At 46.4% G+C, this 22,890-nt stretch overlaps 1 protein-coding gene across 4 annotated transcripts in view; it reads left to right on the top strand.

The window, feature by feature from the left end:
• The first annotated feature begins 8,371 nt into the window (after positions 1-8,371).
• The window catches only part of UBE2E3 (ubiquitin conjugating enzyme E2 E3), a 91,623-nt gene continuing 77,104 nt past the window's right edge, over positions 8,372-22,890 (top strand). The window contains exons 1-3 of one of the 4 annotated variants that reach the window (XM_053409644.1): positions 8,372-8,508; positions 10,219-10,421; positions 12,739-12,789. In XM_053409644.1, the coding sequence (XP_053265619.1) occupies positions 10,228-10,421; positions 12,739-12,789 (245 nt within the window). In that variant the 5' untranslated portion in view covers positions 8,372-8,508; positions 10,219-10,227. Of the gene's footprint in view, positions 8,509-8,937; positions 9,185-10,218; positions 10,422-12,738; positions 12,790-22,890 lie in introns of those variants that run through there. The other 3 variants (XM_053409625.1, XM_053409617.1, XM_053409634.1) reach the window with 3 other exon arrangements.

Raw genomic sequence — 22,890 nt, 5'->3', positions numbered from 1 at the left:
AAAGTGGTGTAATAAGAGTGCCTTAAATGTACATCTTGCGGGTGAGCTAAATCTGGGGAGAAAGGGGGCCTGGGAATTCTGGGATAGCTTCATTGAGAGCATGAGACTCTCAATCACAGGGTCTTGGGTTTGAGCCTCATGTTAGGCAAAAAACGACCACCACCCAAAGACCACCGTTTATGCGGCAGCACTTTGGAGTGTTTAAGAAGCATCGCACACATTATCACTCAGTCACAGTGGCCACTGTTATTGAAGCGTTGGAGGCAAGACACCTGGGCCAGCCACTGCTTCTCTCTCTATAACAGGGGCACATGCCTAGTTTTATGGGCACAGCTGATGATGACTCCCGAGTGTCAAGTCCATACTTGAAATGCGCAGCAGAGGAGAAGCCCATTCCCTCTCTCCAGGCTGAATTACTTTTCTTGCTGCAAAGATAAGTGCACTTGCTTGAGACTCTCATGTATATGTGCTGGATTCAGGGCCGGATTAAGACCTTTAGAGGCCCTAAGCACTTAAAAGATTTTGGTGGCGCCTCCCCCCATATATATCTAATTCAAAATATAAACAATAATAAACCTAAAATAACATAATAACACTATTATGTCCATGACAGTCACTTTTTACATGGTGAATCGGTCATAAATAGAATGAAACTCTAGGGTGATTCCCTTATCGGTTATCACAAACAACATAGCGTTTGGTATCCAAATTAAAGACGTTACGAGTTCATAGTGATGCACATATGATGTCAACACAAGTTGACACATTGATTGCCTCCAAAATCTATGCGGTTAACATTTCGCTCCCCCTAAATGCCCCCAAAAGAAAAGTTCTTTCCAAAATTTTTGCCAAGGTCTTTTTAAAAAACCCAAATCTGAAGAAACACCCCCCCTCCAGCATCACTGTATGGAGAACTGCTTCACTTTCTCTCAGTGGACAACTGAATGGGATAGCTGATATGATAAATATTAGAACAATCATGTGAGTGGTAACTCAGTGGACCAAGTTACCAGATTCTAACTTGGCTGTATTCCCAAGGTTAATGTAGATCATAAATCTCTATTTTACCTATTTCACATTATATTATTATTATTAATTTTGTGTTTGTGTGTGTGTAATTTTTTCATTTATCGTAGGAGCCTTTTTTGTAGAACCTGGTTCAGCTGCACCATATGGTCCATGGTAAATCCAGCAATGGGAATTTTCTGTGCCACCCCCTTCCCTTGATTCCCTAAGCGTGTGCTCATTTGGCTTAATGGTTAATCCCGCCCCGATTCAGGACTCCCTGTGGTGGAGAGATGTGATATTGCTTTTCTTGGCCCCCACCCAGTGTTTAGTGAGAAGGTTTCTGCCTGCATAGATCAGATAGTCCTGTCTGGCTGAAACCCTAGGAGCACAGGTATATTAATGTGCAAAGGGAAAAGCTTTTGCAATAGCACTTAGAAACGTGGGTACTGCAGCAAAGGGTTGCAGCACTGAGTGTTCCTGTGCTTGCTTTTAGCAGGCCAGGCTCACCTTTCTCCAGGAGAGTCCATCCCATTCCCCAGCCCTCAACAGGCATTCAGGGGTTAGTGTTCAGTCTTTATTAGGTCATTTTTGGGTGCCCACCCCTCAAGGCCTTCTGCAAAAGTGTCTTTTGTACGTCTTTAAAACTTGGGGTTCTCCCAAGCCCGCCTCTTGCGCTATCATTTTGCCTACATAAAAATGGCACTTGGATAATGAGTTTGCTATTAGAACAAGATATTTGCTTTGCACAGATCATGAAAGGAGCCAACCCTTTGTTTAATTCATGAAATGAACAATACGTTGTTAAAACAGCATGCCCCTTTGCGAAGTAGGCATTTAATCTCTTTCTTAAATTTAGGCTACGGTGGTGTTGCCAATTTGATAAACTAGGCAGAGTTTGCCGAAATGCTACAGGTAGATGCAATTCATGAACCAATGTTCTTGTTTCATGAATAATGTAAAGAATGTATTTAATTCAGACATCAGTGTCTTTAATTCAGACATACGGCAGTTTCTGACATTATGAATCCAACGATGTTTTATGCTTGTGTCTTGAAGCTTATTTCCAGGGATGTGTGACAACACTCCCCCCACCCCACCCCGACCCACAGTTCTGCTTGTCTCCTTGAAATATTTTTGGCTGCCCTTAATATTCCTCAGATATTTGAATTCTGCTTTAGGCGAAATCTGATGGCAACCCAGCAATACGCAGAAACCTTCTAAAAAGGTATTTAGTTCTGTTAAGTTATTTTTGGTTTCCCTTGAAAGTCCTCCGAAGTTCTGTCTGAGACCCTCCCTCACTCCCAACCGGCTTCAAAACGCTCTTTAAGTAGAGACTCTATTAATACTCAGCCTCAGGGATGGGAACCAAGCGCAGTGTTTTTTTCATCAGCACTCTTCCGGGGGTCCACATGACAGTACTGGGCAGGGCCAGAGGCAAGAGTGGATGGAACAATGGATGTGATTCTGACCTCTGTCCAACAGACTCCATTGCAGCCACGCCGAAGATAGGACTGGTCCACACCTCTGTTTTCCCTGCTGCCACTTTCCCCCGGGGAAACCCACTCTCTATTGCTGGAATGGCACAAAAAACCATCGGGTTTTCTATGGATTTCCATTGGTTCCGATTCAGCAGTAAAGAACCCTTTGCAAATGCAAAACTGCTCGAACCTATGTCTAGAATTCGTGCAACAAGTGGGTGCTGGCAAACTCAGGAGAATCTGGAGGTTTGCAGGACTACCCAAAAAAAGTCTTTTTTCATTTTGGGGTGGCGGCGGGGGGAACACACTCACCAATAGTTCAACAGCATGGAATGCTAAGAGACTGAATAAACCCCCCCACTGTTGTGCAGATGGGAGAGGGGGACTAAATAGAGCAGCTGAAAGGAGGAGGACAGAAGCACACACATACAAACCACTGTCTGGATAGGTCACTTCCTGGTTCACACTGAGAAGCTATTTTAAAACGCCCCCAGGGGCAGAAGTGAGAGCTGCTGGTAGAAATCAATGGAGGAATGCAAGATTTCCATGTTGCTGAGTCTGGGCACTGTCATATGCACACTTACCAGGCCCCTTCCCCAACTCCCCCATCTTGAAGTAGCAACAAAAGAAAGAATTTGCACTCTGTCTAATTCAGATCCTATTCAGTACGAGGTAAAAGGTAAAGGTAAAGGTACCCTTGACCGTTAGGTCCAGTCACGGACGACTCTGGGGTTGTGGCGCTCATCTCGCTCTATAGGCCGAGGGAGCCAGCGTTTGTCCACATACAGCTTCCGGGTCATGTGGCCAGCATGACTAAGCTGCTTCTGGCCAACCAGAGCAGCGCACGGAAATGCCATTTACCTTCCCGCCGAAGCAGTACCTATTTATCTACTTGCACTGGCATGCAATGGATAATGATATCCAATTTTGTAAACTCTCACAGCTGAGACAGACTGCACAATGCAAGGTAAAATAAAGCAGGCATAGGTTATGTTATTATCAAACCCGTGATCAGAAATGCTTCGTAACTGGGTCTTGCAAAATCGGGGCAACCCAAAAACTGGGAAGAGGAAAAGCAACAGAGCGGCTGGAAATCTGAAGGTTTAATTCCGAAGGCTGCAGCTAAAGGGTTGGCATCACAGGGGTAGTTTTATATGAAAGTCTACCTCTCTGCAAGGAAACACAGAGTTACAAAGGGATAAAGGCAACGGAGGAACGGGAACAAAGTTGATTCTGAACACTGCCACTTACTTTTTAAGCAGATCTATGGCAGATGTTTATCATTAGGCTACATTGTACATCGACGCCACGATCATCAGAATGCAGAATGCATAGCTGGGAAGGAAGGAAATTATTTCCCATCATGACTAATAGCACAATTCTCCTGGTGACATTTCATGATTCCCAACCCCCCAGCACAAACGGCACATTGCTTTATTGCTCCATAATTGATTAGCCATCCTTTAATCATGATAGTCAAGTTCCCATTACTTCATTATCAAAATTAATATTTCATTCACATTAATTTGCTTTGGGGCACAGTTGTCCTTAGCCTTAGGAGACCTCGGCTAAAAATCGAGGCTTGCTGTATGGAGCTCTGGATTCAAATTCCTACTCATGCAAATGAGAACTATCAGGAGGAGCTTCTGTAGGTCCCCTTTCTACTTGCTGCTGCTCATTCACTTGCCCTTCGAGGGAAGAAGGCTCAGAGCCAGGGGATTGGTGGTGGGACAATGATGAGTGGTCAGAGGGAGAAGAGGGAGCAGACGGGAAGGAGGAGGTGTCAGAAGCTGAAGAGGGAACAGGGCTTAGTGAGCAGGAAGAGGCTGTGGCAGAGAGCAGTCCAGACTCAGCAGCAGAGGGGGCCAAGAGGCAGAGATCAGGCAGGCTACTGAAGAAGCCAGGGAGTTTCCTGCTCCTCCTGCAACCACCTCCACTCCCCACTGGTCTTCCAGGACCAGAAGAGGCATGAAGAGGGCGGACCAGAGACAGACACGTTGACGGAGTCTCAAATTGCTTGGGAAAGACTTGGGGACTTAGGCAAGTGTGGGAAGATGGGGACTTTCAGTCCTCACAACTGCCCCATTGGGGCAAGATCTACTGGGAAGAATTGCTGTGCTCACAAGGCCTGGTCTCCTGAGCTGTTTGTTTCTTAGAATAAAGATTTAAATTCACTGATGCCGTGTGAATTACTGCTGACCTCGCTCAGTATCCCATCCTTTCTCAAATTTGGGTCCCAGAGGCTGTTGGATTACAACTCCCATCATGCCTAGCTACCAGACCAGTGGCCAGGGATGATGGGAGTTGAGGTCCAACAACATCTAGGGAACCCAAGTTTGAGAAAGGCTGATACACTAGCTGGCAGTGGCTCTCCAGCCCTACCTGGAGGATTTATGGGATTGTACCTTCTGCTACCCATTGAGACATGATCCTTCCTCTTCCCCATCCTTTCTACATGGCCAGCAAGGGAGTGGTTGAGTCCCAAAGAGGAGGAGGCTCCTTTACCTTGCTCCTGTCACTTGCTCCCAAAAGTTGAGTGAAGAGGTGGTTAAGTGGAGGAGGATCAGGGCCACAGGACTCTGGTGGCCGGAGTGGGCCCCTGAGTCAGGACATTGGCCCAGCAATACCAACCCTTGCAGATGTCAACATGAATAATAGCCTACCTTGCAGGACAGTTGTGCTATACAACCAATTTCCCCCTGAGAACAACTCCCTGAGTATGCATCTTCTACCCTCGATTTGAAGTGAACCCAGAGAACCAGCACATGCTGGCAAGATAGAGGACCCTGTCTCACATCATTTGGCATATACAATAGAACTGTGGTGGGCAAAGAGATGGCAAGGTCCATGGAGAGATGAGCACAGGCCAACCTATGCAGCTGAAATATCTTAGGAACCATTGACACAGGGCTTGGTTGCCCACATGCAACAAGAAGGAAGGGAGAAGGACTCTCGAGCATGTCACACGCAGCCCCCCGGCAACACATAAGGAATTGTTACTGTGGACTAAGTATGTGTGCACCTGTGGCCTGCAAAAAAAGAGGTGGATAGATTGCATGGGGGTCAATATGCTATCTCATCAGGAGGATGTAGTAATTGGGGTGGAATTCAATGTTACATTAATAGGAGTGTTCGGCCAGTGCAGGCACTTTTGCTTGCCAGACAGAATGATCTCCCTTCCTCTTCTCCCCCTTTCCACCCCATGCACTGTTCTGCAGGTTCTCCTGAAATTCCACAGCAGGATTGAGGGCATGTGGGAGAGGATGGAAGAAATCCCATTGCACTAGCGGGATTCCTTGCACTGGCTTCCGCTAGCACAGTGGGCGAGTTGAATAGCAGACATGCACCGCCTCTGTAGTTTCCTCGGCACCTGTTGCAGATCTTCCCTTTCCAACAAGCCTTTTAAAGTGGCGGTTTTTATCCAGGCATTCAGTTGGGTGGGTAAGGGACTTGCAGCCACTCACTCCTGCACATCACCCGCTTTATAGACTGTACATCCTGGGTGGAAGCACAAGTGAATTCACCCTTAGAATTCCTTGCTCACCTAGACACAGGTTGTTGTGTGCAGGTCGCAGCTTTTCAGATGACAGTCTCAGTGCCTTGGCTGTGAATTCCTTGAGGAATATAGGCTGGGCGCTTAAGGCTTCAACCTCCGTCCCCCGCTCCCAAAGCATGCATCACCAAAAAAGGAGGACAAAAAAGGATCCAGATTTGCATAGAATCGATACATGCTAATTTATGTTTGTAGACACAAATTTAGAAATTCTGTCTTTAGCGGTTTTGCCTGCAGAGCAGGCAGCAGGAGTGAAGACCTTTGCCCTGGCCAAGCCTATGGGCGTCCCTCCTGCTCTTTTGATGCAGGTTTAGAATGTTTTGTATTGTTTGTCTAAAGAGAGACAAATCATGCACGTTGCCTTGAGTTTATTGGTGGAGAGTAAGGATATGGATGAATGAATGAAATACAAAGTGTTATGGGGGGAAATGGATTTTGAACTTGGACAAAAAGTGATGATGATGATGCCATGATATCTTCTCTCCCTGTCCCTCTTCTTTGTTTGAAAGCAAACAGATCAATAGTTCAGTAGTTCCGACAACCCTTGTCCTCAGCCGTACAATCCAAGGGTTCTTGAATGAAGCTAGGAAAGTTCATTCAGGGTGAGATGCTTCGTATGTGGAGTAGCAGGAAACAAAATACTTTGCTGAGAAGAGAATTGAGTCCCAATGTCTGTGGTGGAACAGTAGAAGTGTGACATCTTTAGGTTCAGTTCTGGGGAAGAAGAAGAGGAGGAGGAGGAGGAGGATTGTAGAGTTGGAAGGGGACCCTGAGGATCATCTAGTCCAACCCCCTGCAATGGAGGAATATTCAGGTGTCCCATACGGGGATCAAACCTGCAACCTTGGCGTTATCAGCACCACGCTCTAGCCAACCGAGCTAAGATGATCTGTTCTCTGCAGTGCTTTTTTCTGAGGGGACACATACCCCTAAACATTTTGTGAATCTTTGCACTTTTGTCCATTTACTGTATTTATTTTTCCTGATTTGAACTATAAAATGGTGATTTTCTTGAGTCAAAATGAGAGTACCCCTAAACATTTTTTTAATAAAAAAGCCCTGGTTCTCTGTATCCATAGCAGTGCCCAGACAGGCTGACCCACCAGAAATATTGAGCTGGCAAGATGGACCTGAGCAACTTTTTCCTTTCTGAAGCCCCAAACCTGTGCGTCACCTTTCAATAGTTTGGCTGAGTGTCTTTTTCAGAGCTCACCTTGCACAGCAGAGTGGGCCTCTCCCTTACTCAACCCTAGACTTTTATTTATTTCCCTGAGAACAGATAAGTACCATATCTACAGCTACCCCCTTCCCCAGGCTTAGGAGGCACCTCTAGAAAGAGCAGTTGGGGGGGCCCACAGGAACATGGATTGATTCTTCCTCAGCCCATTTCATCACAACTGCAAGGCAGCTGTCAGCTCAAGCCAGCCGATTCACGATTTCACTGCTCACCGCCACCATCCATAGCTGTTATCCCCCCTCCACCCAACATACCCGCAATAACTGCCGCCGCTGGCAAAACATGGGAGCGGTGTGTGTGTGTTAAGTGTTCCCCCGTGGGATGTCTAGGGGTGGGGTGGAGGGGCAGTGATGAGGGCCTCCAGAAGCCATTGCTTAAAACAAGAGCCAGGGTTCAAAGTTGTTGTTGGTCGTGGGGCGTCTCTCAGGACAGGCACCAACTCTTTGTCCTTGGCCAGCACCGAGGAAAGCAGGCACCCTGCAAAGGTAAAGAGCGCGCGCGCGCGCGCCCCGGCCCACAGGGGCGCGCGCGCGCTCTGCCAGCCGAGTAAAGCGAGCGAGCGAGCGCCGCCCCCCTCCACCGTTGCTGCCACCTTCTCCCTGTCAACTCCCCCCCTCCACACTCTTCCCACCAGGACATACACCCGCCCCCCCACGCCAACCCGCTCCTTCCTCCGTTTTGGAACTTTGCTGACTGCAACGTTCTGGAGCCGAACGTAGCGACACAAGGCGGCGGAGGCGGTGGAACGTTCGATCCTTGCCTCGTTCCATCCGGCCTTTCCTCCCCCCGGGGAAAGCGGGGGGGGGGAGCGTGAGAAAGAGGGAGCTGGCGATCCCCGAGCCACGTTACCCCTTACCCCGCCGCGGGAGCTGGCTTGTTGGAAACGGTGCGAGGTGGGGATTGGTGGTGGGGCTGGGGGAGGAGAGGCGGCAAAGGGGAAATAAATAAATAAATTAGGAGGCCTCTGCAGCACCACCCTCCGGCCATCCAGCCGCACTGCACCTCCCCCTTTCTCACTCACTCACTCACTCTCCCCCCACCCCACCCCCCCGCTCCGACTCTCAATGTTCCACACTGCCCGGCCACAGAGCCTCCTCTGCTGCTTTATTTCAACGCCCCCCCACCCCACACCCGGGGCTGCTTCCATCCCCTCCAAGGACATTTTCTCTCCCCTGCCCTCCCCCCCATCCCTCCCCCCTCCGAGCTAACGTCGGGACAGGACGCCTGCGAAGGTAAAAGGAGAAACGGGTTAGGTGGCTGCAGCAGGAGCCTGGGCGAGCATGGTGGGGGGAGGAGGAGAGAAGAGGAGGAGGGGGAGGAGGAGGAGGGAAAAAGGAGCGCGGCGCCCGAGGTTGAGGGGGGGGCGCGTTGAAGGAAGAAAGAGAGATTGGTAGAGGGAGCTTTGTTCTTGTTTTCAGCGCTTGCTGCCTGGCGGTGGCCGGCAGAGCCGGAGGAGCCGAGACTTGAGTTCACGCCTCACTTGGTGTGCACACACCACGCTGGTAGTGTGTGTGTGCGGGGGGGGGGGAGGCTCCTGCCATAGCAGCCCCTCCATACCCTCCTGGCTGGGAGCTCGGCTCTCCCTACAAAGCCGAGGCGCGGGGGGGGGGCGAGACGGCGACGACTCTGTGTGTGTGTGTGAGAGAGAGAGGGAGCGCGGGGTGGTGGTGTTGGGGGGGGGCAGAGCTGCAATTTTTGCCCTCCTGCAATTCCCGACGAGGATCCTCTGTTTTTTCTTCTTCTTCTAAAAATAGAAAAAAATATAGATATATAATACAAATATTCCAAGCTCTCCGATCTGAGACTCCCTGGATGTGTTTTTTTTAGAGGGGGCAGGAGAAAAAAAATATGTCGGTCTGTTTTGTAGAAACTGATCAAGACTCGGTGGCGTTGAAAGCTTTGCAGAAGGTGCAGTTTGAATTATGCTTCTTCTTTTCTCTCTCTCTCTCTCTCTCTCCCTCCTTTCCCCTCTCTCCCTCCTCCTCCTTTCCAGCCTGCTCGGTGGTGACCAAATGCAATTCTTGCTGCCGGCCGTGTAAATAGAACCCGAGCTCGCGGGTTTCTCTGGACGGAGAGAAAAGCATTTGAGTCTGAAATAGCAAATCCTCTCCAGCCCTTTAAATACAGGGAAAGAAGAGGGAGTGGGTGGTGTTGGTGGGGGGTTTATTTCTCACTCCCCCTCCCAATTTGTATATCAGCTTAAGTCTTGGGGGTGGGGTGGGGGAGGAGATATGTCTGCCTTGACCCCCTCTGCTCCAGTGTAAATATTTAGAGGGTATTACTGACTTGAAGGGGGGAAAATCCTATATTTTTTGGCAAGCCTCTGCTATTTACAACGTGTCATAAGTTATTAATGCTCATTGCCTGAGTACTCTGCTAAATCTGCCTCATGCCTCCGAACAAAGTAGACAATTGACGTACTGTCTGAAGAATTGGGGAGTGTGTTGTGGGGGGGGGGGAGGACGCATGATAGGATTTGGAGGTGGGAGGAGAAAATCCATTTTTTTTTAAAAAAATCTTTTAAAAAAATTCATAAACATTGGAACTGTTGCACTGGAACCTCAAACTGAGACGTGATTTTGGTCAACCCTATTTCCCCCCTCTCGTACACCCCCCCATTCCAATCTTCATCATGACCAGTTTAAGGGGCACCAAATAAGTATGCTTGCAGATGACAGGGGACTGAATGAATAGCCCTTCGCTGGCTGGAACTGATTTTTATTTAATTATTATGTGCAGGAGAGAAAACGTAACATCAACAATCGACACACAGTCATAATAAAGAGGAATCAAAAGATTTGTTGTTCTTGGGTGAATTACAATAGAGTATAGCTTCAGTAGTCTTGGCCACCAAATGTATAACTAAGTCATATTTATTTTTCCTGGAAATTGACGTGTGTGTTTTTTTTCTTTTTGTCCCTCCTTTGCTCCTTCCCTGAAAGTTTTCCAAGATGTCCAGTGACAGGCAGAGGTCAGATGACGAAAGTCCAAGTACTAGCAGTGGGAGTTCAGATGCAGATCAGAGGGACCCACCAGCTCCTGAACCCGAGGAGCAAGAAGAGAGGAAGCCTTCGGCCACCCAACAGAAGAAAAACACCAAACTCTCCAGCAAAACGACTGCCAAGCTCTCCACTAGTGCTAAAAGGTAATATGTCCCACACACAAGTTTTGAGGGAGAAAGGTTTTATTTTTGTTTGTTTGCTTTGCTTTGCAAACAAGGGAAGGTCCTTAAGGTGAACTAATAAACTTTGAGATGTTGCTGTTCACTGTTGGGATGGCGAGACCCGCATGGAAATAGTCTGTGGATTAAGAGGTCTCTTTCTAACACCGCGTCAGCGTTGGCGGTTGAATGGATCCAGGCAGAGTTGTGACCATTGCGCTGTTGGGTTCACCCCCTGATTCTTGGGCGCTGCCCAAAGTGAGTGTGTTTAATGGGGAGTCGAGTTGTGAACTGCTTTGCCCCTGTATATGTGTGTGCTGGGGGCACTGCTTCGATTCACTTTGCCCACTCGTAGAGCAGCTCCAGTTTCCCTTGGGCGATGCGGCGTCACCATGAGAGGTTCATTCATCCATGTACATTCATACCTGGATCTGAATGCTTCAACTCTTTCTTTTGGTGGGGATGGGAGGAAATGGGACGATTCATCATTTGGCTTGGGTTGGATGCTGTAGAAGAGTACTTGACGAGAAACGACTCTTTTGCTCTTTTTCTTTTTGGGAACCTCATGTTTTCACATCCATAGAAGGTTTTTTTGTTTGGTTGGTTGGTTCGTTGAAATACAAGCAGGTGTGCTAGCTTGAGTGCCTTTTACCTCATCAGAAATACAGATTAATGACTGCCCTTCTATCTTGAAAGTTTCAAAAACTTGAGAGGAACCTGCTACAGGCTACCTCTATGCATCTACAATTTGCAGCGTTCTGGAGATCCTCACTCACGGATTAATTTTCTTTAACAGCCTTCTGAATTGGGCAAACTTAAAATGCCTTGTTGATCTCTGCCTCTTTGGAGATAACCCAGTAATCATTTCCTCGAAGCTCACTTTTAGCTAGGAATCTGCGTTACATTCTCCAGTAGTGTATCTGACAAATGGCATCCAAGATATTTAAGGGTGCAACAATCTCCCACAAAGTCAGTGGGAGTGTTTAACACTTATTTCTGAGTGGGCCTATATGTTTGGAGGGTGCGCGTTGGAATATGCTGATGCCAAATGCCACACATTCATTAGCAGCTCTGAAACTTCGCCTTGCAGATGGGCAGTCCTGCAAAAATGACTTGAGGGGTGTGTTAGCTTTTACCATCTGCTGCTTTTAAATCGAAAACAGTAGAGTCTGAAAATAAAAGTACGTACAGTCGTTGAGGAGGGAAAATGATAAGAAGTGGATCTTTTGTGTAACTTCCGATGGATTTAAGATAACTTTTGCTAGCGGCTTACTAGGTATTTATATAGTAAGTTTACTGCTGATACATAAATCCAGTGAGTGATTCTTTTAATATCCTGCTTGATCTTGCAAAATCTTAGCCCTGCGTGTTATTTGACCTGATGTTTTGTGTAAATTCATGCATGGTACAAATCCAGAGCAGTTCCATCTAAATCATTTGTCATCGCCATGGATCTACTACAGGCAAAACATAAATTATCTGAACTTTGCAAAATTAGCAGTAAAATACTCCTCCCTTTGAAAGAGAGAGAGAAAAAGAGAGAATATTTTGTTCCTTCTTTTGATGACTTCTATTAACTGTAGCAAAACTGGGGAAACGTTTTCTCTCGGGATCCAGGCATCTTTATAACTGCTGTCCAGAGATACCATCTGGGCTGAAATCACAACTGATAGATCAGTGTTTGTTTTATTTTACGGGATTTCTGGAAAAGAAAAGAAAAATGTTTCGTGGGTTTGAGGAGAGAAAGCAGCAGAAGGATGTCAAGGCTTAGTTCCAGCAACCTGGCTGCATATATACCAAGGTGATTGAAATGCTAAAAGTCACTATTGGCAGCAGGAGAAGCATTGCCCCCCCCCAAAAGTGTCCTTGTTTGTCATGCAGGCTACAACTCCCAGGCAATGTTGGTAGAAAAGTCATTCTCAAATATGCTTCTGTTTTCCTCCTGTCCCCCTCCCTCCTGGGTCTCATTTGCATATAAGATTAAAAAGAAAAAATGCCTCCTAAAGAGCGGCTGGAAATCCCTGAGACTGACTTTCCTGAGGGCTTGGTGGGAATTCCCACCGGGCTGAAGGTGCAAATGCTCTATTTACCGTCACAGCTAAGAAAAGGGAAGCTGCAAAGTTTTCTCTGTTCTGGGATTTGGGTTATGCCTCTGAGAACAAAGAGGAAGCAGCCATGTTAGCATTACTGAAGCAAAACCAATCTTGCATTTAACTGCATGGTGGTAGAGGGCAGTGTAATTCCCCGATATATTCCTCAGGCTCTTGCAAACGCTCAGTGTCTCTTCTCATTTTGCCAACAGGATTCAAAAGGAGCTGGCTGAAATAACCCTGGACCCACCTCCGAACTGCAGGTACGGGGAAAACCGCCCAAACTTATTATTTTTTTTGGGGAGGGAGGGGGGGGCCGCGGGGTGTGTGTGAGTGAGTGTGCCAACGAGGGCAGAAACGGGGGGCGGGGAGTTAGTGTGAACAGAGGAACGCTTGGTGTTGGACAGATGTGTCGCTCTGCAATGTTTGTAAGTGGATTGAAGATAAATCAGGAGTTGTGTGAGGAACAAGTGCAGCCAGATGCTGGATAGAACGTACCATGAAGCTTTGATTGTTAGCTACACAGGGTAGGTGTCACGCTTGCTGGAAATAGTAGCCCTTGTTGACAAGTGCTATGTTTGCATAAGCTAAATTGTCATTACAGACGGGATTTCTTGTTAGCTTAGGGAGAGCTCAGGCTTACGGAATGGTGTGTTGGAATTGGAAGTGAAAGCAGGTAACCCCCTGGGTTGTTGTTGGTTTTTTTGCGATTGCAGTCTGCTTTTTTCCCCCTTCCTTTTTTTTTTTTTTTGAAAGAAAGTTGTAAGTGCAGCATCTGGAAGTTTGGTTTTCTGGGCAGCCGAGAGTCCTGCGATAAAGAGGCATTGTAAACACAACTCAGAGACTCTTGGGAGCGGTGGAAGCTTTTAGCAAAGGAGAAGGGCAAGTTGGTGCGAATGAATGAATGAATGCTTGTCTCTCTTTTTTTAAAAAAATGTGAGAACTCTGGGGGATCTCTACAAAGAGTGAACGCTGGCTCAGCCTTTCGTTGAGAAATGCTCAGTTGTCATGCATGCATGTGCAGTAAGCAAAACTGTGATGTGTCCCTCGAATATTCAGTGTTGGGGCTGGGAAATAAAAGTTGTTCTGAACTGTGCTGGATACACCTATTGACTTTTTGCTCTTGATCAATTCTTGTACGCTTCCGTTCTCCACACCCGCTGTTTGTGTTGCAGTTTACAGTGACCAGTATATTGGAAGCATTCCTCATGTGTGAGAATATTGCACTATTCGGGCGAGGATTGCTCTTTAATTGGATTCTGGGGGAAATAGCTGTCAGAGCCTAAGTGGCTTTTTTTATTTTTTTGCTGCTGCTGCTGCTGTTGTGTTTTGGCGCAAGCGGTCTCTTTTATCACTTTCCTTACCTGCTCCAAAATAAATAAATACATCTTGACACCAGGAATTGGCGACAAAAGCGTTGACTTCTGCAGGGCAGGTCAAGCGCTATTCTGAGCTTTGTGCCGGCTCTTTGCTGCAACAGGTCGGATAGTCTGTTCTTTGTTGTTGCATTTGTGTGGATTGTTGTTGTGGTGGTGGTTGTTTGTGTTACTGCTGTGTGGTCACATCACATATCTGGTCTGGCATCCTATAATGGAAACAGCAAAGCGGGATGATGGTAGAACGTTTTAAAGAGGGAAAGAAACCCACATGCATTTGAGGCTGCTGGTAGAGAGACTGAGCTATGAGCTTAGAGGCCCGCAATTTGAATTTTGACTTGGCACTGCCATCATCTAGCTCTAAACTGACTTATCAGGGGGAATTCCCAGCCCTGCCTGGAGGAACTGTGGATTGAACCTCCTTTCTGCATGCAAGGTAGATACTCTCCTTCTAAGTTCTGGCTCTTCCCCCTGCAACCTCTCCATCCCAGAAAACTGTGTTCTTGCAACCTTGCAGTGTTTCTGTAAAGTTCGCCCAGGCTGAAGTTGGCAGTTTTCAACCTGCAGATTGATGCTCTGCCTTGTTAAATTCATAGCTGAACTGGAAGATGAGGCAGAGGCTGCCTCTCTGGACCATTTCTCCTCGTCCCACTCCCCTCTGCCCGCCTTCCCTGCTGCGCAGCACAGCTGCAATCCTGTTTTCCTATAGCAGCGGGGGTGGGTCAGGTAGCATAAACAGTTAATTTAAAGGCAAAACGGCAAGATTTGGGTGGTAGTCTGAAAATTGTTGAGTGCTGTAACCTGTGTGAAGTGTTTCAAGCACACAGGGGAAACGCTACACATATACCGGCGGCGAATGATACATTGCGCCAGTGAAAGAAATATTTGCTTCTCTGAAAGTAGATTTTATCGTGCTGGGCAGTGCATGTGGTTCTTCCCATCCTTGCTTACCGTTTGAGGCACTGCATGTGTTTGGAGAACTTTGGAATCCAGTAAGACTGCACACAGTGATAGGGGTGGGGGGCTTATTGGTCTGTGGGTTTATTTCTGTTCTTGTTTTTATTATTCATTTTGTGTCTTTATCTTGCGTTGTTACGTTCTGAGGTCTACAGATGAAGGGCGGCATGCAACTTGGATAAATATATAATAAAACGACAATAAACTGCATAGTAATAATAATAATAATACTAATAATAATTTCTTATTTATACCCCGCCCATCCGGCTGGGTTTCCCCAGCCACTCTGAGCAGCTTGCAACAAAACACTAAAATACAATAACCTACTAAACATTAAAAGCTTCCCTAATCACGGCTGCCCTTCAGATGTCTTCTAAAAGTTTGGTAGTTATTTTTCTCTTTGACATCTGGTGGGAGGGCGTTCCACAGGGCGGGTGCCACTACCGAGAAGGCCCTCTGCCTGGTTCCCTGTAACTTGGCTTCTTGCAGCGATGGGAACCACCAGAAGGCCCTCGGAGCTGGACCTCAGTGTCTGGGATGAACAATAGGGGTGGAGACGCTCCTTCAGGTATACTGGACCAAGGCATAGTTGTTCTTCCTTGAAAGCAAAGAGAGTGCAGGAAGGAAATGATAACGTTAAAAAGAGGAATCAGTAGTGGATATATCTTTTTCTTTGAAAAAGCTCCTGGAGTATGAGAAATATCCAGGGGTAAATATCCATGAGGTCCACTATCTATGCCATGCGTGCCATCTTGCCCCCTCGATTGACAGGACTGCGCAAAATCAGCATGCCATGCATGTACAGCCACTGTGGAACATTAAGGGGGCCTGGCCCCTTCACTGAAATTTTTTTTGGAGGCCCAGCTCCCCAGCCCTCCTACATGGTGTGTCTGATCTATGCAGAGAGGTCTCAGAAGAAAGGGTGTCTCAGGTTAAGAACAGTTTCAGGTTAAGAACGGACCTCCAGAATGAATTAAGTTCTTAACCCGAGGTACCACTGTAGTTGCCTTTGACTGGACTTAACCGTCTAGGGGTCCTTTCCCTTTGTTTACCTTACATGGCATGTCTGGTCTATGCAGAGAGGTCTCAAAAGAAAGGAACCACCTGTCTCTTTGCAGGTGCTCAGAAGCAGCGAGAGGCACCACAGGATAAGGGATTCTTTTTCTCCCCACCAAATCTCATTCCAGAGGACTGTAAGGGAAAGATAGTCTCTCTCTCTCCCTGCCCACCCAAACAGGCTTGCACTTCTCATCTTGAGGAGGTTGTAGGTACGGTGAAAGAATTCTTAGTTTGTGAACGCTATGCTTTCCAGGGGCAACTTAGGATATCTCCCCACCCCCACTCCCCAAAAACACCTCTGGTGAGAGCCCCTTCCTCTCTTTAAGTTCTCGGTGATGTATACAGAACTCAGGTAGGGGCATCTCACAGAGTTCAGGTGATTATCAGTGTAGGGTCCCCAGTGTGGAACCAATGGCCATATTTTTAGAATTCTGCAGGTCTTTTGACAACAGTGGAGAAATCTGTGGAAATTACCTATGTTCACTTGTAAAAGTTTGACTGATTTTTTTAATGTGTTTCCGCCGATAATTATTTTACATATATTTGTCTGTCAGTAGTTCTTGTTTTCTCTATACAGTTTTAGCGTGTACACTTCTTAAGGGAGGTCTCTGATAAAGCAGCTTACTTGGAAAGTTTGATAAACAGCCCCTGGTTAAAATAATAAGCGTGGACACTGTGCCCCCTTGCAGGCTTGAAGCGAAGAGAACGTAAATGCTGAAATTTTTGGAATTTCCCGCCATAATTTATGGGATGGAATGCTTTCTCTACCTGATGCAAATTTGTTCACAACAAGGGTTTTGCTTTTTTATTTTGGTGGTGGTTTTTTGGTTTTGTTTAAAGAGGCCATTGGATTCTACTGTCACACCAGCAATTTGGAAAAAAGTTCCTTGTTCTGTGTGAGAAATAAGAGGTGAATGAAAGTGAAGCTTCCCCAGTAAAAAGGTAGCGTTATTGGGAGAGCTGTTTTGTGAGGGAATTGCCAGTACCTTGGAAGCTCAGGGTGTCTTCCAGTCGTGCTCTTAAACGGTTTTAAGGGCCATTTCGTAAACTGCATTTTGTCTTCAGAAACCACTTCCCAAGTATATAAATATGTGTGCCTTATGAAGGGCCCTTGTGTGCAAATAAACAGCAAATTACTGTTTGCAAATTACTCACGAGCAATGGCTGGATATCCCTTTTCTGGGGCGTGTTTTGGCGAAAGCTGCAATTTGCACATGTGGGCAGCTTTTAGAAATTGCGCTGCGCTTTGTACCTGGGAACCGGCGCCCAAAATGTACCATAGGAAGATAATAATAATAAAACGCATTTCTATATAGTGCATTTCAGACATGCGGAGCGCGTCATGTAGATTGTGAAATGAAATCATTATCACAGACATTACCCCATTAAATAACATCCTCACCGTTAAGCGACAGGCTCAGAATGTTTACAACAATAAAGGCAAGGCATTGTTTCTTGTGCAGCCGAAGCGAGGCTCAGAATAGTAGCTTTTCTTGGTGAGCTTGTGTTCAAAGTGAGATTTGAACCCAGGACATCCTTGCTTGTGGTCCCTGCTCCTGGCTGTTACACTGCATTGGGTAGGGTTACGCCTTTTGCCCGTTCTGCTTCTGCAAATGGGATGAAAAGCCACAGTTGACTAGCATTTCCATCTGATTTCAAAATGATGCTCTCTCTGCTTTCTGTCTTGCATTAATTATCGTCGCAGGCAATCCATTCCAGATTTAAAAGCCTGCTTAGCGTCACTCGTGCAAATGTCCTGAATTCAGAGCAGCAGGAGGAAACTGTTGTACTTTGTAGGTTGCGTTGGCACAATGCGGAGACACACCAGGTTTCCAGGTGCACTGCGAACGTTTTGGTTTGGAATTGCCTACGTCATATTTATTTTCCAGAACTTGGTTGAGAAGGTTCTCCGTCATTAAAAGTGGAGCTTGATAGCAGTATAACTCCGCTCACAACTTTAGCACTGCTAAGCAGGAAAAAAAAGTGAGGTATTGGGGGGCAGGGCGGGGAGAGTGCTCTGTTTTGAATGGAAAACCAGTCTCTCCATTGTTTAAAACTCCAGCATTTCAGGGTAATCGGGATTCGCAACAAACCCAGTTAGATGCTGCCAAGAGTGATTTCTCGTCGTCCGAGCTAAAAAGTAATCACAAATGGTAAGAGGAAGCTTGGCTTCTTCTCGTGCCAGAACGATACTAATATGCAAAGGAAATGATTGGATTACTTCGGGGGTTGCTGTGTGTTATTTTGTTTATATGTATAATTAGGAAGCCACTGTGGTAAATGTAATTGGGGATAATTTACCGTGCAGCAAACGTTAGCTTTCCTCACTGACTAGCAGTACTGCAAACATCGCGGCTTGCTCCATAATACAATTATGTTTATCACCCTTTATCTGATGAATGTGAATATTCAGTGTGGTTTTTTTGCCGACAATTTGGCTTGCAATTTATTTATTTGCTGTTTATTTGTTTGTCGGAGCTAGAGCTATATTCACACATTACACCCCTTCCCAAATTTGGCAGCGTTGCTGTTAGATTTCAGTTCCTGTGTGAATTCTTTTGAGCTTCGTTCTTTCTCTTCCCCCACCATCCACTTAACATTCCCATCTAACAGCTTCTTACATTTCACCTGATTTGACCTCTTTGTACTTGACACTTGGAGAGAACAGGCCTTTTCCATCTTGGCCATTTGCTGATGCACATCCAAGACATTTGCAAGCAGTAGTTTAATGTGTCAGTGAGACAAATCCATGCTTTATTTTATTTTTATTTATTAATTAATTTATTGCATTCGTGTCTACAGAGCTCAAGGTCCTGCTCCTCTACCTGTTCTTCTTTCACCTTCACAACAACCCTGTGAGGTTGGCTCAAAGGGAACAGTGACTGATCTCAGGTCACCCAGTGAGCTTCATGGCTGAGTGGGGATTTGAACTTGGAGTTTCTCAGTCTGAGTCTTGATGCTCCGACCTTGGGATGGGGAGCCTGCGGCGCTTCAGACACTGCCAGACTCCCAACTCCCTGCAGCCCCAGCCACCATGACCAATGAATGGTCAGGGTTAATGGGAGCTGTATTCCACAACATCTGAAGTTCCTCACCTCTGCTCTAACCACTATACCACACTGGTTTGGAAACACGAGCTAATAAGGTGTTGACTGTGTGAATGCTCAGAGTGTGGATGGGGAGAGCGATATACATGCAAGCCCCACCCCACTGTCCTTGAAGCTGTCTTGCCCTCCCTTACTCCTCAACCTTCCTTGTGTTGTGTTGGAAACATCTGCAGCGGGCTTCTATTCCTATTCGCTTGGTTTTTTTTTGCTTTATCTTGTCCATGGTTCTACATAGAGGGTTCAAGGGAACACGAGTAGAAGCCCCTTACAGACCTCCCTCCTGTAACATTAAGGGGAGGGGCAATCTTTCTGCCTGATGCCAAAATTACAATGAAGGAGTTGCCAGGCAAGCTTCCTTTGGGAGCACATTCCCCAGTTGAGGAACTGTCACTAAAAAGGCCTCCTCCTTACACCACAGATGCCTGGAGAAGGCCCTTTGCTGAAGATCCTAGAGCAGTGTTTCCCAAACTTGAGTCTCCAGCTGTTTTTGGACTACAACTCCCATCATCCCTAGTTAGCAGGACCAGTGGTCAGCAATGATGGGAATTGTAGTCCAAAAACAGCTGGAGACCCGAGTTCAGGAAACACTGGAGTATAGACGAGATAAGTGGTCCATCAGGATTACTGTCCTCAAGCCGTAAAGGCCAAAAACACGGCTTTGAATTTAGCCCAGAAACTAATTGGGAGTTGGGATTGGCACAACAAACTGGCAGAAGAGAGGTGTAATGTGATGACAACCACCTAGCCTCACAGTTGTATTTTGGACCAATTGTGGTTTCTCTGAAATGCCTTCTGAAGAGTGCATTACTGGGGTATGGATCACTAGACCAGACATGTTCATTCCACGTAGAGTCACAGCTGGAGAATTAAGCTGAGTTGGCAGTTCGTGCTCCAGGAGCAAAGACAGGGCAGTGGATACCACTTACACCCAAACTGCAAGCCCATTCATACAGGAGGAGTGTAGCCTTGTTGAGCATGGCGTGGGTACCACACATGGCGGCAGGCAAATCACCCACCAGCAGAATCTCCATTTTGTCTGGATTGAGTTATTGGCCCTCATCTCATCTGTTGCCACTGGTTTAGCACTGCCTCACCTGAAGTGAAACAAAAATTAAAGGTCATGAAACTTTGGCGTCATTAGATCTGAGATTGTGCATGTATGTATATGGACTCTCTGATCCTGGTATAGGTTTTTGCCCTTGTATTTATCATGTGCTTTTGTTCTCTGTGCTTCCTTTCCCTTCACTTCCTGGCCTTCAGACCCATTTCAGAAGTAGTAGCCCACTATTCCACAAACGGGTTGATTTACACCATCATGTCCACTGTAAAATGATCATGGGAGATTTTGCTGAACCGAGCAATATCAGATTTTTGCAAGGCAACAATAAAAGAGATCAGAATTAATCAGTCCATGATACAATTGAGTGGAAATTATGGGTGAGCTTTAAAGCACAAGTCAGCACTGTGAAAAAAGTGGACTTTCAGTGTTGTGAGTGTGGGGTTTTAAAAATAGAACCTAGACTGCAATCCAGTGCATCTCTTGCCTGAACTAAAACATATTGAGTTCAACTGGACTTAACTGCCAGAACTGAATCCTCGGGCATGTTTTAGGCACAACCTCTTGGGAAAATCCTGCTCAGTCACAATCTGCATAGTTAAGTGTTGAAGAGTTAGGTTTTAAACAGTTTTCAGTTCAGACCTTTCGGATGCTTTTATGATACCAGTCACTATAAACCCACTGGTAGCCTCATAAAGGTTGACTTGCCACTTCGAATGGAGCTCAACAGGTTGTGGGCTGGCTCTCATCAGAGTGGCCACATAAGATCAGCTGAATTTTGAGAAACGACCAGGAGAGGACAGAAGGCAGGTGAAGGTCTCACCATCCACCCAAAGCCAGCATTCAGATCAGCTCAGAATTTCTCTTTTCCTCGGTCAGTTACAATTTGGAAAAGCTGGACTTTGGGAACAGTTGCTCACAGAGCCTGTACCGAGCACCCAATTCTAGCCTTGCCTATTCAGAAGTAAAACCCAAATAGTCTTACTAAGTCCATGTCGCAGGAATAGCTACCATGGCAACCTCCCAAAATTGCTGGGACTTCATTTCCCACCATCCCCGACCACTGGCTGCCCTGGCTGGGGCTGACAGGCTGGGGCAATATTTTGATGGCACCTGGTTGCCTTCTCCTAGCTTGACCTAAAATGACCACCCAGCCTGCTGCAGATTGTTGTAGCGTTTCCCAGTTCGCTGTTTTTCCTGGACGTGTATTTTACTCGTCTCTCTGCCCGCGAAACACGTGCACTCAAATTCAACCTTTTGCCTGACATCCAGGGCTTAGCGCATTTTCCTCGACAGCTGGTCATAACATTCAATTGATACACTAAGCCTGTTAAACCAAAGGCTGACAGGAAATCTGTGCCATTCACTTCCCTGGTAATCATAGCCGAGCAAGGAAGTAACCCTTCTTCTCATAAAAACGAAAAGGGTCAGGAGTTTCTCATCCAGGAGCTGTCCTCAGACTTTGCTTAATGTGGCTTCCTTTGTATCTCAGCTAAACCTGGAGGGCGAATGTGTGGAGGATGTAGAATTGTGAAAAATACACTTCTGTAGCCGTATTCAAGGCCTTGGGTTTTCCCAACCCTGATCTCCAATACAAATTAAATGGCCAGGTCCCTATCATTTAGATGGATTTCTCTCTCTCTTTTTCACAGCAGTGTAACAACACTTCACTTTTAATTTTTTTGGAGTGGGGGAGAGTTTCCTCCTAAGCACCAGCAGCCTGCAAGGGAGAATGGCATTTAATTTGAAGGAAACTTTTGGAACCCTCATCTTAGGGGAAATTTGCACTTGGCAAAAAAATGCAAGTTAATTCCTTGAATGCTGTTGTGGAATTTCCTTCCCTCGGAAACGGGTTTCCACGTGTTTTTGTTTTTGTTGTTCCCTGCTAGGGAAAAAGAGTTAAAAAACAATGCTTCTGTTTGGACGACGCAGTTCAAAAGCAAACTCTGAGTTGGCTTTTTGTGTTCTGACGTCTTTGAAGCGCCAGCCTCCTCCCCCCCCCGCCCCATTATTCTCTCCGGCGTATAAAGGAAATTTACTTTCCTTTAGTTTCCTCCCCAATTTTTTTTTTGCGAGTGAGTGCATGCGCATAAACACAACGTGCCACTGAGATGATCTTTGATTGTGGGAATCTCTGCTGTCGCCGTAATAGTGACTAGAGATAGCAGCTGTGGCATTTGGTCATCTAAGCAGTTGTGACAGGAGTTCGCCGTGCCAGTGGATCATTGCCAATATTATACAGCTGTCCAGAAAACGGTGATGGATAGGCTCACAAAGGTGATTCTGTTTCGCTGAACGAAAAATCACAAGTTCTGCAAACATAGGAAGCTTGCCTTCTAACTGTCAGATTGTTGGTCTATCTAGCTCAGTATTGCCTAAAAGAGCCAGTGTGGTGTAGTGGTCAGAGTGTTGGACTAGGAACTGGGAGACCAGGGTTCAAATCCCCACTCGGCCTTGAAGCTCACTGGGTGACCTTCGGCCAGTTACTGCCTTCTCCGCCTTGGCCTACCTCACAAGGTTGTTGTGGGGATTAAGCAAAGGGGGGAGAACCATTCACACCACCTTGAGCCCCTTGGAGAAAAAAGGGGGATGACACAGCCCCCTTGTGTTAAAATTATTGTTTTTAACAGGGATGGGGTTTTAACTTGGGTGGGTGCTGTTCTTTTTGGAGGGTGGGGTTGTTTTAAATTGTTGTTAAATGTTATGTGTTGTGGGAGCTAGACTAAGGCTACCAAATCTTCCCAGGGACAGTCCTCAGATTTACAAATCAGTCCCCACACAAAATCCACTGAAGTTGAAAAGTGTCCC

This window comes from Podarcis raffonei, chromosome 1 (genome assembly GCF_027172205.1).
Source record: "Podarcis raffonei isolate rPodRaf1 chromosome 1, rPodRaf1.pri, whole genome shotgun sequence".
Taxonomy (NCBI): Eukaryota; Metazoa; Chordata; class Lepidosauria; order Squamata; family Lacertidae; genus Podarcis; species Podarcis raffonei.
Note: the sequence above shows the minus strand (reverse complement) of the source record. Positions and strands in the feature narration are given on the sequence as shown.